The sequence below is a fragment of the Sus scrofa genome, chromosome 8 (genome assembly GCF_000003025.6).
Source record: "Sus scrofa isolate TJ Tabasco breed Duroc chromosome 8, Sscrofa11.1, whole genome shotgun sequence".
Classification (NCBI taxonomy): domain Eukaryota; kingdom Metazoa; phylum Chordata; class Mammalia; order Artiodactyla; family Suidae; genus Sus; species Sus scrofa.
In genome coordinates, this window is record NC_010450.4 from 12,550,936 (window position 1) to 12,565,667 (window position 14,732).

Genomic DNA, 14,732 nt, shown 5'->3' on the forward strand with positions numbered 1-14,732 from the left:
CAGCCTATGCCACAGCCACAGCAACATGAGATCCAAGCCTGTCCGCAACCTACACCACAGCTCACAGCAACGCCAGATCCTTAAGCCACTGGGCGAGGCCAGGGATCGAACCCGAGTCTTCATGGATGCTAGTCGGGTTTGCTGAGCCACGATGGGAACTCTGACACTTTCCCATTTCAGACGACACAACAGATGGGAGGTAAAGGGAGGCTGTAAGTGTTGGGGTCCAGACAGCCCCAGCAGTCACAAATTGACTCTGACCCATTTTGCAGTTTTACCCACCTCAGATTCACCAGATGATAAATCTCGGAATCATAAAGACTTGTTTACACATTTCAATTAAAAGGCTAGAGAACAGAGATCATTTCATGGAATTAATAACATCTCGGGGGATTCTGACAGCAGTGACATTTTAGAGACAGAAATGCCGAGGCTTGCATCAGAGATCAACATTCGATACTGTGCCTTGTTGGCAATATTCGAGCGCTCATCATTCCATTTTTGTTTTCCTTCCACCATGTGTATTTTTTGCGACTGGCTAGGGTCTCTTACAGTCAGATCCACCCAATTTTGCCTGCTAAAAACTTCCTCCTCATTAAGAGGTCCACACCAGGGTTATTCAAATACCTGAAACGGGGAACAATTACACTCTCTGCTGAAACATTAGTCTAGTGGGAGAGGTAGGGTTACTTCCCTCGGTAACACACTCCTCTACACACAAGTCAGATGAAGACTGTCTCTGTAGAGACCTGCGCTGAGGTCGTAGGAAACACGGGCTGTGGACGCAGGCGCTGAGGGAGGACCACCAGTCTCTCCCTTCAGGAGATGGACCTGAAATCTTGAAACGGTGCATTTGGAAGAGCTGACCTTGAAGCACAGGATGCTCGAGTGTCCGAAAGATGCCAAGGACCCTCACTGTTGCTAGGACACCTGGGGCATGACCTGCACCCACTAGGATGCCTGGATGGTTCAAAAAGGTGTGGTATGGGCTGGCATCTTTACTCAGCTTCTCCTCCTTCATCCTGATCGTCATTGCTCTGGTGGTACCCCACTGGCTGAGTGGGAAAATTCTTTGTCAGACTGGAGTGGATCTCGTCAACGCCACGGATCCAGAGCTGGTGAAATTCATCGGGGACATTTACTATGGACTCTTCCGCGGGTGTAAGGTGCGACAGTGCGGGCTCGGGGGCCGCCGGTCCCAATTCACAAGTGAGTACACTGGGGGGGCAGGAAAGCTGCCTTTGAACACTTATTTTTAAGTACTTATAAGAGTGCTTATGTCCAAATGAGGAATTCAAGTGCTGCTTCAATCTAAAGCATAGTGATAAAGTCCACAATAAGCCAAGGACTTAATCTTGTTCAGCTCCAAAAAGAGACCTTGTTTTTTTTTCCCCTGCCAAAGCTTATAGAAACATTAGAAATAGGGATTTGTATATTTTTGTAGTTTATGTCTAGGAATAATCACTACTAAAATATTGAGTGCTGGAGTTCCCGTCATGGCTCAACGGAAACAAATCTGACTAGCATCAGTGAGGACGCAGGTTCCATCCCTGGCCTTCCTCCATGGGTTAAGGATCCAGCATTGCCATGAGTTGTGGTGTAGGTTGCAGATACGGCTCAGATCTGCCGTTGCTGTGGCTGTGGTGTAGGCCAGAGGCTGCAGCTCCAATCAGACCCCTAGCCTGGGAACCTCCATATGCCACAGGTGTGGCACTAAAAAGACAGTATATATATATATATAGAATGCTTACATGTGTCAGACATTCCACTAAATGCTTTACATGGCTTCTCTCTTTTAAGCCTTATACCAAATTTATAAGGAAGGAATTAAAAACCTTCCCATTTTGCAGAGGACTCTACTGAGGCTTGGAAGGGTTACATAACGTGTCTGAGGTCAGCCTGGCAGGAAAGAGAGCCAGACTTTAGACCCAAGCCAAGTGACTTGGGTATGCTTGGCCAGCCTGGCCCAAGGGTGTAGACTGCCTGCTGAAATGAACTCTCCACTTCTGTTTATATAAAAGTTTTAGAATCTGAGAAAAAGCAAAGGGGCTCTGGAGTCAGACTTCCTGGGTTCAAAGCCCAACCCGGATGTTTCCTGGCAGAGAGACCTTGGCAGGGCCGCTGTCCCCGAACGTGAGCTGGAACCCACATGGGCTGGCGGGCATCCAAATGTCACGTCAGAGCTGCTCTGCAGGTAAACAGAGCAGGAATCCAAGTCCAGCTTATGGAGGATCTTCTGACAAGGAAAAACTGAAAAAAGGCATATTGTGCAAGCTTTTGGAATCATACAATGAGATCGCTGGTGACAGAACAGTATCCTACAAAATCATAATTAGTCAATATAATGCAAATACAAAGGGATAAAAACTTTTATTTTATTTTATATTACAGAATTGTAGTTTTTAGAATCCTGGGCAGGATATCTTATTAAACACATAAAGACAAAGCTGGAAACATTGACAAATAATTAATGCAAATTGGCATCATTTATATATAGGAAGGATATATATATATGTTATGTATAGTAGGTGAAAAAAATCTCTGGGAATATTTATATTTACCCAGAAATTAAATTGGACAAGGAGTATCTGGAAAATAGCTCTGTTAAAAACATAACTGAGGAGTTCCCGTCGTGGCACAGTGGTTAACGAATCCGACTAGGAACCATGAGGTTGCGGGTTCGGTCCCTGCCCTTGCTCAGTGGGTTAACGATACGGCGTTGCCGTGAGCTGTGGTGTAGGTTGCAGACGCGGCTCGGATCCTGAGTTGCTGTGGCTCTGGCGTAGGCTGGCAGCTGCAGCTCCAATTAGACCCCTAACCTGGGAACCTCCATATGCCGCAGGAGCGGCCCAAAGAAATAGCAAAAAGACAAAAAAAAAAAAAAAAACAGAACTGAGTTCCCATCATGGCTTAGGGGAAACAAATCCAACTAGTATCCATGAGGACACAGGTTTGATCCCTGGCCTCACTCAGGGGATTAAGGATCCCATGTTGCCATGAGCTGTGGTATAGGTCACAGATGTGGCTCGGATCTGGCGTTGCTGTGGCTGTGGCATAGGCCAGTGGCTACAGCTCTGATTCGACCCCTAGCCTGGGAACTTCCATAGGCCACAGGTGTGGCCCTAAAAAGAAAAAAAAGAAAAAAAAAAAAAAAACTTCATGAAAGACTTTCTAAAGCTTGAGCAAGGGAGCAACAGATGCAAAAGTAGTAATATTCCAGAGACTTTAATAAGTCAGATAGTGCCTAGGGAATATAATAAAAATATCCCATGTAATTATATAGCATGATAGATACATCATGTAACCTTCATAACCACCTCCTTACATGTTAAATAATTTATTTATCTGTTATATTTATTATTATCTGTCTCCATCCGTTTAGTGTGTATCCCATTAGGGCAAGGATTTTGTCCAAGTGATGATCCCAAACCCCTAGAACAGTGTCTGGCACACAGTAGGTGCTCAAAAACTGTGGCTGAATGATTAACGATAAAATACCTTTAAACTCATTCATATGGAATGTCCATATACAAGACGCAAGACATGGGACCTATGACACTAAGCCTCCACCACCTGCCAGATAGGAGAAGGATGAGGCTCAGAGAGGCTAAGCAACCTGCTCACAGCCACAGAGCCAAGAGTGCCCAGAGCCAAGCCCCAACACAAGTCAGCCCACCTTCCACTACTGCGTGTTGTTCCTTTGGAATCTGTGACTGGCACCTTTCCCAAGGCAGAGTGTCACCCCAGCAGTCTTTACTGGTCTCCTGGAATTGATCAGAGGATGTTGGGGAGGTGGCAGATGAAACCGGATTCTCCAGGGTGGGGGGATGTAGAATGACAGCTCCTGCTGGAAATGACTAAGGGGTCATTTTGAGAGGGTGCATGGTGTATCTGCTCCCTCACGCTGCCATAATAAAGTACCAAAACTGGGTGGCTTAAACAACGGAAATTTGTTCTCTCACAGTTCTGAAGGTTAGAAGTCAGAAATCAGGTTGTCTAAAATATATTTTAATTTTTTTTTAATTTTTGGCTCAGCTAGTTAAGAACCCATCATAAGGTCTTCGAGGAGGCACATTCAATCTCTGACCTCACTCAGTGGGTTAGGATCCGGCGTTGTTGCTGCAAGCTGGGGGGTAGGTCGCAGATGCGGCGCAGATTCAGCCCCTAGCCTGGGAACTTCCATAAGGCACAGGTGTAGACTTAAAAAGCAAACAAACAAACAAACAAACAAAGAACAGTGGGGGGAGTTCCTGTTGTGGCTCAGCGGTAACAGACTCAACTAGTATCCATGAAGATGCAGGTTCCATCCCTGGCCTCACTCAGTGGGTTAAAGGATCAGCATTGCTGTGGCTGTGGCACAGGCCAGAAGTACAGCTCAGATTTGACCTCTAGCCTGGGAACGTTCATATGCCACAGGTGTGGCCCTGAAAAGAAAAAAAAGGAAAAAAAAGAAATCAGGTGGTCGACAGGGCCAGGCCCCTTCTGAAACCTCTAGAAGGAGCTTTCCTTGCCTTGTCCAGCTTCCGGTAGCCTCAGATGCCCCTTGGCTTGGGGCGGCATCACTCCACCCTACATATGGCATTCCCCCCATCTCTCTTCACGCGGTCCTCTCTCTGTGCAGGTGTGTCTCGGCACAAGCACTGTTTCTGGAGAAGCAGCTAAAGCAGAGGCAGTCTCTGCAGACAGAGGAGGCTGAAGGAGGGCAGGACAAGGCTGAGCCCTTCCACGGTGGTGCCAACTAAACCCCTTCCATCTCAGCTCACAGAAATGTTAACTACCTCTAGCCAGAAGAAGCAAATGAGCACTTCCTGTTTGCCCACTGGAGCAACTCAGGGGGCAAAAGGTCCTTTCCCTCGGCCCTCTCCCTTCTCAGGGGAAAGCAGAGACATCAATGAGTGAAAAAGCACCTGCCGAAACGCCAGGTGTACATAGCAGGGGGTTGGTAATCTCTAGTTCTGGTTCCCTCCTCATTCCCGCCCCCCTACACATTCCATCTGCAGCCAGGACCTGCATCTGTATTCAAATCACATGCTTTCCTTATCATTATCTAGCTTAGATAACTGTCCTTTCTCAGATGTGTCTTTTGCAAAAATTTTCTCCCATTCAGGGGCTGTGTTGTCATTTTTTTTAACATTGTCTTTCATACAGCAGATTGTTTTCATTTTAATGAAATCCAATATATCAGTGATTTACTTTCTTAATATTGTTCGCATACTTAATTTCTTGGGATAGAACATGATGGAAGATAATGTGAGAAAAGGAATGTGTATATATACATACATATATATATATATGTATATATGACTGGATCACTTTGCTGTACAGCAGAAATTGGCACAACACTGTAAATCAACCATACTTCAATTTAAAACAATGAAAATTCAATATTTTTTGCCTTGCCATGGCAAGAGGCCCTGATGGACTTTTCTGGAGTGAGGAGCAAACAAATTTTATAATAATCAGGTAATTATCTAATTAGAGATGCTGATACAATGGTGAATGACTTCTGGGGTTCAAGTGAGGTAGATTTAATACATATACAATAAGAATAGTTATTCAGATTCAAAATAAGACCTCTAAAATTCCAGCTCGCCTAGGATTAAATGTTTTAAATCCTTGCTTATCCAAGTTATCTGATTTTCCTGCAGTAGCTCCTTTGGCAATATCCTGAAGGCAGCCCTTCCTGGCCATGTGACCCTGGCTAAGCTATTTAACCTTCCATTTCTAAGACTCATTTTTGGGAGTGAGAGAGGGTAGCCATGAGCAGTAAAAGGGAAAAAAGTGTGTATGTGCTGGCATGCAGTCTGTACTCAATACATGTAGCTATTGTCACTTGTCACTATGGATCGTATGCTTTTATGGTTGTGGATTTCAAGCTGGAAAACTTAATTTTTTTTTCTTTTGTGGCTGCACCCAAGGCATATGAAAGTTCCCAGGGCTAGGGATTGAATCCGAGCCACAGCTGTGTCCTACACCGCAGTTACAGCAACACCGGATCTTTAACCCACTGCACCAAGCTGGGGATCTGAAGCCATGCCTCTGCAGTGCCCCGAGCTGCGGCAGTGGGATTCTTTTTTTTTTCTCCCCCACTTTTTAGGACTGCACCCATGGCATATAGAGGTTCCCAGGTGAGGGGTCAAATCGGAGCTGTAGCCAGTGGCCCACACCACAGCCCCAGCAACCTAGGATCTAAGTCATGTCTGCGACCTACACCACAGCTCATGGCAACGCCAGATACTTAAGCCACGGAGCAAGGCCGGGGATGGAACCTGCAACCTCATGGTTCCTAGTCAGATTCGTTACCACTGAGCCACAACGGGAACTCCTGCAGTGGGACTGTTAATCCACTGTGCCACAGTGAGAACTCCTGGAAACTTAAATTTAATCCTTAAGTCAGAGATGTCCCAAACTTTTGGAAACTGGGTATGAATATGAAAGGCAAGCAAGCAACAGCTTTCCTGGGATAGCGTTTGAGTGACAAAAGCAAATATAGAGTCACCCTTAAAAAGATTATCAACAGAAGGAACTGACACATTAAAACTTATGAGAAAAGATTTGAATTTCTAAATAACGGCACATGAAAAATAGCAAGATCTCAATTAACTAGGAGATCCGGAGCCTTGGGGTATGGCCTGTGACCGTGGGGGCTGAATGAGATTCAATCCTTGCCAGTAAAGATTTTTTTACTATAGTCAATACATATCCTGCTGTAGAAGCTAAGGCCAGGGCACTCTTTCCCCACGCCTCTCCACATCACTCCATGTACCCCAAACCCCCTCCCCCCCCTGTCACCATAATATGGCTATTTCTCAATTTTTTATTAAATCAAATCTGGAGATGGGTTTCATATCATTATACGGTTATGATTTTTTTTAAGTTGCGTCGTGTGACTGTGCTTTAGTTTATTAAATCAATCTCCTATTGATTCATATTTTGGTTTTCCTCCAGTCTTTTGCTACTGTAATGAATATCCAATAGATACAGCTTTGAGCACACATGGGAGTGCTTTTCCTGGACGTGAAGTTGCTTTGATAGAGGTTGCCAGGCTGCCATCTAAGGAGGTTGTATGAATTAATACCCCTGCAAGGTTTGACAGCAGCGCCTTCCCCATGCCTTCGTCAACACGGTGTATTAGCAAACCTTTTGATCTTTGCCCATCATATAGGTGGTCATTTTCTATTTTAAGTGTTTGGTGAAGATTACTAGGCTGATACTGTGTCCTGAGGATTGTATGTGCAAGAAAGGGGATAATGAGACAATTAGGTAATCAGGCCTAAGCTACCAAATTCGAAATGCAAAGGGGCTAAGTTTGCAATTAAAAAAAAAAAAAATCTTGGAGTTCCCCACATGGCGAAGTGGTTAATGAATCTGACTAGGAACCATGAGGTTGCAGGTTTGATCCCTGGCCTTGCTCAGTGGGTTAAGGATCCAGTGTTGCTATGAGCTGTGGTGTAGGTTGCAGACGTGGCTCAGATGCCTCGTTGCTGTGACTCTGGTGTAGGCAGGTTGGCTATAGCTCGGATTCGACCCCTAGCCTGGGAACCTCCATATGCCACAGGAGCAGCCCTAGATGAGGGAAAAGGACAAAAAAAAAAAAAAAAAAAAAAAAAGAGAGAGAGAGAGAGAGAGAAAATCTAAAGGACAGTGAGATGTAAGGTACAGTAATAAAAGAGAAAAGTCCACAGAAACAAACCCCTTAGAAGGAGTTCATTTTCCAGGGTAAAGTTTCTGGTGCCCATGAGGTAACTACATGGAGATAAAACTACATGGAAATACAGAACTGGAAAGAAAGATCGGAACTAAAGACGTAAGCATGGAGTGTCTGGAAACTCCTGAGTGGAAAGGACACTTGAAAGGGAGAAGGCAAAAATTCTTGATCACCAGTGTTCCATGGATAAAGGTGGGCAGGTGAGCTAGCAAAGAAGCCAGAGGGGAACATGGTCAGGGAACGTGTGGAATCAGGAAAGCTTTGAGCCCTGGATTCTGATCGGCGCCAAAGCCAGGCTGGTCAGTGGTACTACATAATAACGCAGAGAGATCGGAGTTCAAAAGATGGACCCAGATTTGACCAGGAGGTGTTCAGTAGAAACCTGTAGAGGAGATGCAGAGGAAGGGGTGCCCAGGATGCCCAGGAGTTCTTTAGCTTCCATCATATTATTTTATTTTTATTTTTATTTTTATTTTTATTTTACTTTCTTCTTTTTTTTAGGGCCTCACATGTGGCATATGGAAGTTCCCAGGCTAGGGGTCGAATTGGAACTGTAGCAGCCAGCCTACGCCACAGCCACGGCAACGACAGATACGAGCCATATCTGCGACCTATGCTACAGCTCACAGCAATGCCGGATCCTTAACCCACTGAGCAAGGCCAGGGATTGAACCCACATCCTCATGGATACTAGTTGGGTTCTTTACCACTGAGCCACAACGGGAACTCCAAGCTTTCATTATTTTAAATCATTCATTTATAACAACTAAAATCATTAACTCTGAACTCTAAATACCACCTGGCATATAGGACTATGGTCCTAAATAGAGCTCAGGGTCACCTTGCCTGAAGATAAGGGACTAAGCGTCTCCAGGCCTGTGGGGAAAGGAGTTTAATAAAATCTACTTCATATCCTTGTCATAAGGATTGGATGAGAAGTTCCCGTCGTGGCTCAGTGGAAACAAATCTGATTAATATCCATGAGGATGGGGGTTCGATCCCTGGCTTCACTCTGTGGGTTGGGGATCCGGCGTTGCCATGAGCTATGGCGTAGGTCAAAGACGCAGATCAGATCCCAAGCTGCTATGACTGTGGTGTCGGCTGGCAGCTGTAGCTCCGATTTGACTCCTAGCCTGGGAACTTCCATAAGCTGAAGGTGTGGCCCTAAAAAGCCAAAAAAAAAAAAAAAAAAAAGGGATTGGATGAGATAACAGATGAAAAGTGCTCAGCCCACGGCTAGGGGCAGTAAGTGCTAGTTACTCTCAATTCATAAACAACAATTACTATCCCCATTATACAGATGAGGAAACTGAGGCTTGAGATCACTTGACTTTGCCCAAGTCAGAGAGCAAAATAATAGCAACAACCACAGGCACCATTTTTGAGAACTCCTTCCCAGAAAATATTTGAATCTACTCTGGTATATCATTAATCTTCACGGACAGTATGTGGTGACAAATATAGAGAAAACAAACCCAAATATTTCACTAGATTATCCTGCCACATTAATACGGCAAGTGAATATTCTAATACAGTATCATGCAGCGTGAGTCATGAAGAACCCAAGATGCCAGAGGCAGCTCTGTGCACAGGATCCCCAGGATGCAGGAGACTCCTGGCCGCTGAGAATAGAACGCATGGGTACGTAGCACCAATAAAATCTTTCTTTCTAAAAAAACAAACAAACAAACAAACAAAAACCATGATGCTCCTGGCTACGAATTAGTGCCACCAAGTGGGTACTGTAATTATTCCTACCCCACTTCACTTGACCCATTCAATATGTAAGGTGAGTAGGAGAAGTAGGGTTTAGATGACCTCATTTTGTAATTGATGCAAAACAGTAAAGCTAGGATTTGAACTCGGAATGTTGGATGCTACATCTAGGCTTCACTTTGCTGCACGCTTCTGCACTCTTCAAGATATGCCTCCGAGTTCTTTGAAGTCTCTGATTTAATGAAGGCTTCTCTCTGATCCAGAATAAAGCACTGTGATCAACCTTCACCGACAGACTCTCTTGCCAGCCTCCTTTGCTAAAGAGACACCATCTGGGGGTTGTGTGCATCCACTCGTACCAGATCCCAGAGCTGTGAGGTCCATCATCTTCAGTGCCCGGCCAGGGCACATTTTGATTTTGCATCCACTCCAGGGAAGAGACAAGTGTTGGTCAACAGACACGGAGGGAATCTGGGGGCTACGAAGTCATCTCTCAGGAAGTCTCCTGCTTTTTGAAAACCCAGCACTTGCAGCCTGGCCCTCACTCCCGTCTACAGAAGCCTTCGTGGTAAGCAAGCTTGGGCCATATGAACGTGACCGAGCTCTGAGGCTGATGTGTCGGCTGTGTCTTCTCTCCCCAGTCTTTCCACACCTGGTGCGGGAGCTCAACGCAGGTCTGCACGTGATGATTCTGCTGCTCCTCTTCTTGGCCTTGGCGCTGGCTCTGGTCAGCACGGGCTTTGCCATTCTCAACATGATCCAGGCCCCGTACCGCGCGGTCAACGGCCCCGGCGGCATCTGCCTGTGGAATGTTCTTGCAGGTAAGGAAAGCCCCTGGGGAGAGAGATTCCTGTCCATGCCATCAGGAGGCTGAGTTCCAAGTAGGGGGGCAGACGTGTGAAGGAACCAAAATGCCTCCTCCTTCCCCTCCCAGGGCCTGTGGCCTTCTTCATAGGCATTAATGTCTTTTTTACTAAAAGTTGCAGCATCTCTGTCATCATAAGGAACCAAATTGTGAGCATGCACGAGGGGCTAAGGACATAGAGTGACAACGAAAAGTCAGGGTGATGGAGAAGACAGCGAGCTGGGGGTCGGGAGGCAGGGACCATGGGACAAGTGAAGAGTGGCGCTGAGCCTGCAGGAACCTCACAAATGATGGAAGAGAAGAACTTGGGGGGTTTACATGCCTCAATTTCTGTAGAGCTCACCGCCTCCCTATGAGGCTGTATTATTAGACCCATATCTACAGGTGAAGAGCCTGAAGCTCAGAGACGTTGGAAGATGCACCCAAAGTCACACAGAGATGAAGCACTGAGCTGGGATTCCAACCCAGGCATAAATGACACTAAGCCTTTTGTCTTTTCATTAATCCATGGTGTCATCTATGACCATCATGAGCTATTTTCCAAGATAGAAACCAAGACAAAAGATGTGTGTGTGTGAGAGTGTGTGTGTGTGTGTAGATTTGGGGGCATATACTGATACACAGATATCAATTCACATTTAGTTAATTAGGTAGGGACTGAAAAACATCACCTCTAACAAAAGTAACAAAATCCCAAGAATGCTTTCAGCAAACCCAGGTCCCATGATCAAGGGATCCTGAGGGCGACAGCCCCTCCCTTCCTTTACCTTATCCAGGATGACCATAAAGCAGATAAACAGGTGAGGGTTTACAGGGCATGGAATGCAGTAAGTCGGAGTTCCCGTTGTGGCTCAACCGCAACAAATCCAACTAGTATCCACGAGGACAAGGGTTTGATCCCTGGCCTCACTCGGGTGAAGGATCCGGTATTGCCGTGAGTGTGGTGTCGCTGTGTCCGTGGGGTAGGCTGGCAGCTATAGCTCCAATTTGACCCCCAGCCTGGGAACTTTCATATGTCTCGGGTGTGGCCTTAAAAAGACAAGAAAAAAAAAGAATGTAATGCAGTAAATAGATTATTTTGTATTTATTTGCCTAAGTTTGCAGGCTGTGGCCATCCTGTAGAATTTCTTATAAACACAGCTCACCCCCAACTAGACTTGTTTACCTCTGCCTGATCCTCACAGTGGCTGGCAGGTGGAAAGTGCTGCCTTTTAAATACATACTCATCGCTGTCAATTTCCTTCCTCAGAGAGATAACACTCTCAAGCTCTACGGACAAGAATATTTAAAAATAAGGCAATTTGACAATGCTTTACTGTCAAAAAGGCATAAAAGAGTTCCCACTGGGGAACAATGGGATTGGCAGAGTCTCTGCAGCACTGGGCCGCAGGTTTGATTCCTGGCCTGGCACGATGGGTTAAGGATCCCGAATTACTGGAGCTGCGGGCAGCAACTGTGGCTCAGATCTGATCCCTGGCCTGGGAACTCCGTATGCAGCAGGCCAGCCAGAAAAAAAAAAAAAATGTATTCAAAAGGGATTAAAAATGTGACTATCCTTTGATTAAACAATTCCAAACAATAATATATGCTAAGGAAATAACTGGAAAGAGAACAAAAATGTCCATTAAAAGGTGTTTCCTGGGGTTCCCGTCATGGCTCAGTGTTGTTAACAAATCCGACTAGGAACCATGAGGTTGCGGGTTCGATCCCTGGCCTTGCTCAGTGGGTTAAGGATCCGGCATTGCCATGAGCTGTGGTGTAGGTTGCAGACGTGGCTCGGATCCTGCGTTGCTGTGGCTGTGGTGTAGGCCAGTGGCTACAGCTCCGATTGGACCCCTAGCCTGGGAACCTCCACATGCCGCAAGTGCAGCCCTAGAAAAGACAAAAAGACAAAAAAAAGAAAGAAAGGTGTTTCCCGCAGCAGGAAAATTAGAAGCAATCCAGATGTCTAAAAAACAGGTCACATTTAATTAAACTTAAATTAATTTGGAGTGTCGCTTCGATAAAACATCATTCGCCAGTTTAAAGAATTGCTGTAACAGAATAATTAACAACATGGAAAAATATTCAAGTAAGGGAGGAAAAATCAAGTGTAAAATGGTAAGAGTTCCACAGTATTGATTTTGTTAAAGAGAGAGAAACGCAGAGAAATACACTAAAATATTTAAAGTCTTTATATTTGGCTTTTAGGAAAAATCAAATTTGTCTTTTCAGCTGAATGATTTTCCCTGGTGTCCAACACTTCTTCAATGAAGAAGTAATAATCTAAAAAGAGACCATAATAAATGTATTTTTAAAATATGAATTAAAATCAGGGCAGGAGAAAAGGAGAGAGAGGGAGAGAGAGAAAGAGAGAGAGAAACAGAGGGAACCTGGAAGGTTAAAGGCTGAAGAAACAGGTAGGGAAGGACATGAAACTTGAAATCCATCCAGGTCCCCCCCCCAACCCCTCCTTTCCTCCTCCTCTTATGTCCTCTTATCCTTCAGCTTGGAAAGAAGACAACTAAAGAGGACAGAGCAGTCTAGCCCTCCAGGGATCCCCAGTCTGCCCAGTAAGATGGTCTATCACAGCCCTCAGGGTCGGCACCCACCTGCTGAAAAGTGTAGAGACTGAGTTTTACCCACGTGTGCAGAGCGCCCACCGCGGAAGGGAAAAATTAGAGAGGTCGAGATTCAAAGTGGATCTAACACGAGGCTCATTCCCACACCTTCCGCCCTCCCACTGTGGATTATCTGCCGCTTCTAAACGCAAATTAAAACTTGGGTCGCCCTAAGAATGTTTGAAACCCTAAGCGAACTTGTGGCTTGGGCCACAGACATGCCACCTCACACGTGGTCATCGATTTGCAAAAAGGGGCGGTGACTGAGGGTGTCCTTTGGGGGTTTCAGGCGGAGTAGTGGCCTTGGCCATCGCCAGCTTCGTGGCCGCGGTGAAATTTCACGACCTGACGGAACGAATCGCCAACTTCCAGGAGAAGCTCTTCCGCTTCGTGGTGGTGGAGGAACAGTACGAAGAGTCGTTCTGGATCTGCGTGGCCAGCGCCTCCGCCCACGCCACTAACCTGGTTGTGGTGGCCATCAGTCAGATTCCACTCCCGGAGATGAAGACCAAAATAGAAGAGGTCACGGTCACGGCCGAGGACATCTTGTATTGACGACCTTCTAAAATCCGTTCGGTGGTGCAAAGGGAAACCTCCTCCTCCCACCGCCTCCACCAGGTTTCACAGCTCAGACTCTCTGTGTTCCTGGCAGTAAAAAGAAGGAAGCGGGAGGAGAAAGGGTGGTGCCCAGGGCCAGGAAAAAAAAAAAAAAAAACTTTCCCAAATTCGGCATCCCTGTCCTTCTTTCTCACCTACCTTGCAGTTAGAGCCTCCTGCTTGCCACTCGTGTGTGACATTGGACGATTCCCTTAATGTCCACGTCTCAGTTTTTTCTTCTGTAAAATGGGGATGTTAACAACCTCACAAGGCTGTCATGAGGCTTAAATGGGTGCTAATGGGGTCAGCCTTTGTATACTGTAGAGCACCCTATGAATATAAAGTACTGCACACTCCAGGAAATAGCTATGGATCATTGGTCCATCGCACACAATATTAGGAGGGATGCAAAGAGGAGGAATATGCTATGTCCCCGGCCTCCATTCCTGTTCCACACGACACAGGAATCAGATAGCAACAATAACACTAAGAATGAAAATAACTGGGAGCTCCCGTCAGGCTCAGTGGGAACGAACCCAACTAGTATCCATGAGGATGTGGGTTCAATCCCTGGCCTCCCTTCAGTGGGTTAAGGATCCAGTGTTGCCATGCACTGTAGTGAAGGCTGGGAGCTGCAGCTCTGATTTGACCCCTAGCTTGGGAGCTTCCATATGCCACAGGTGTGACCCGAAAAAAAAAAAAAAAGAAAGAAAAAAGAATGAAAATAACTACCATTTCTTGGAGTGGTTATCATCATGTGCAGTTCTAGAAGTCATACATATAAGTCATCAGGTCCTCTTTACAAACTCCGATTGTTGGCGTAATACTCCTTTAGTCCCATTTCAGAGATGCAGAAACAAAGGCATGGAGAGAAGTTGGGTGACTTGCCAAGGTCAGGAATTAAATGGAGGCCGTCTGGATCCAGAGTTTATGCTTTTAATCACTTTGATAATCTGATATCTGATGTACAAGCAGTTGCAAGGCGATGTGATCAGTGCTCTAACAGCACGTGCAGAAAGGACCCAAGGAGGAAATCATTCTTCAGAATGGGATGTGGTATTAGAGAGAGTGTCCCAGAGCTGACACTTCATCTGAGCTTTGAAAGATGAGGAGACTTTTTCCAGTGGTGAAGGAAGCAAGGTTGGAGAAGGGCATTCCAGGATGAGACAGTAATGGGGGGAGGGGAGAGAGAACAAGATATGAAATTACAAAGAGGGCTTGGATGTGTGTGAATACCCGGTGGGAT

The 14,732-nt window shown here is 45.8% G+C and overlaps 1 protein-coding gene across 1 annotated transcript; it reads left to right on the forward strand.

Moving 5' to 3' along the window:
• On the forward strand, positions 920 to 13,577 carry CLRN2 (clarin 2). Its single transcript, XM_003482347.2, has 3 exons — positions 920 to 1,209; positions 10,066 to 10,245; positions 13,179 to 13,577. The coding sequence occupies exons 1-3, from the start codon at positions 957 to 959 to the stop codon at positions 13,442 to 13,444; spliced, it is 699 nt and encodes a 232-aa protein (XP_003482395.1). The 5' UTR covers positions 920 to 956; the 3' UTR covers positions 13,445 to 13,577.

Bases quoted from the DNA above. Each gene is read 5' to 3' on its own strand.
- CLRN2 (XM_003482347.2), top strand. From the start codon at position 957: ATGCCTGGATGGTTCAAAAAGGTGTGGTATGGGCTGGCATCTTTACTC. The intron at 1,210-10,065 runs GTGAGTACACTG...TTCTCTCCCCAG, and splicing joins CCGCCGGTCCCAATTCACAA to TCTTTCCACACCTGGTGCGG. The intron at 10,246-13,178 runs GTAAGGAAAGCC...TGGGGGTTTCAG, and splicing joins CCTGTGGAATGTTCTTGCAG to GCGGAGTAGTGGCCTTGGCC.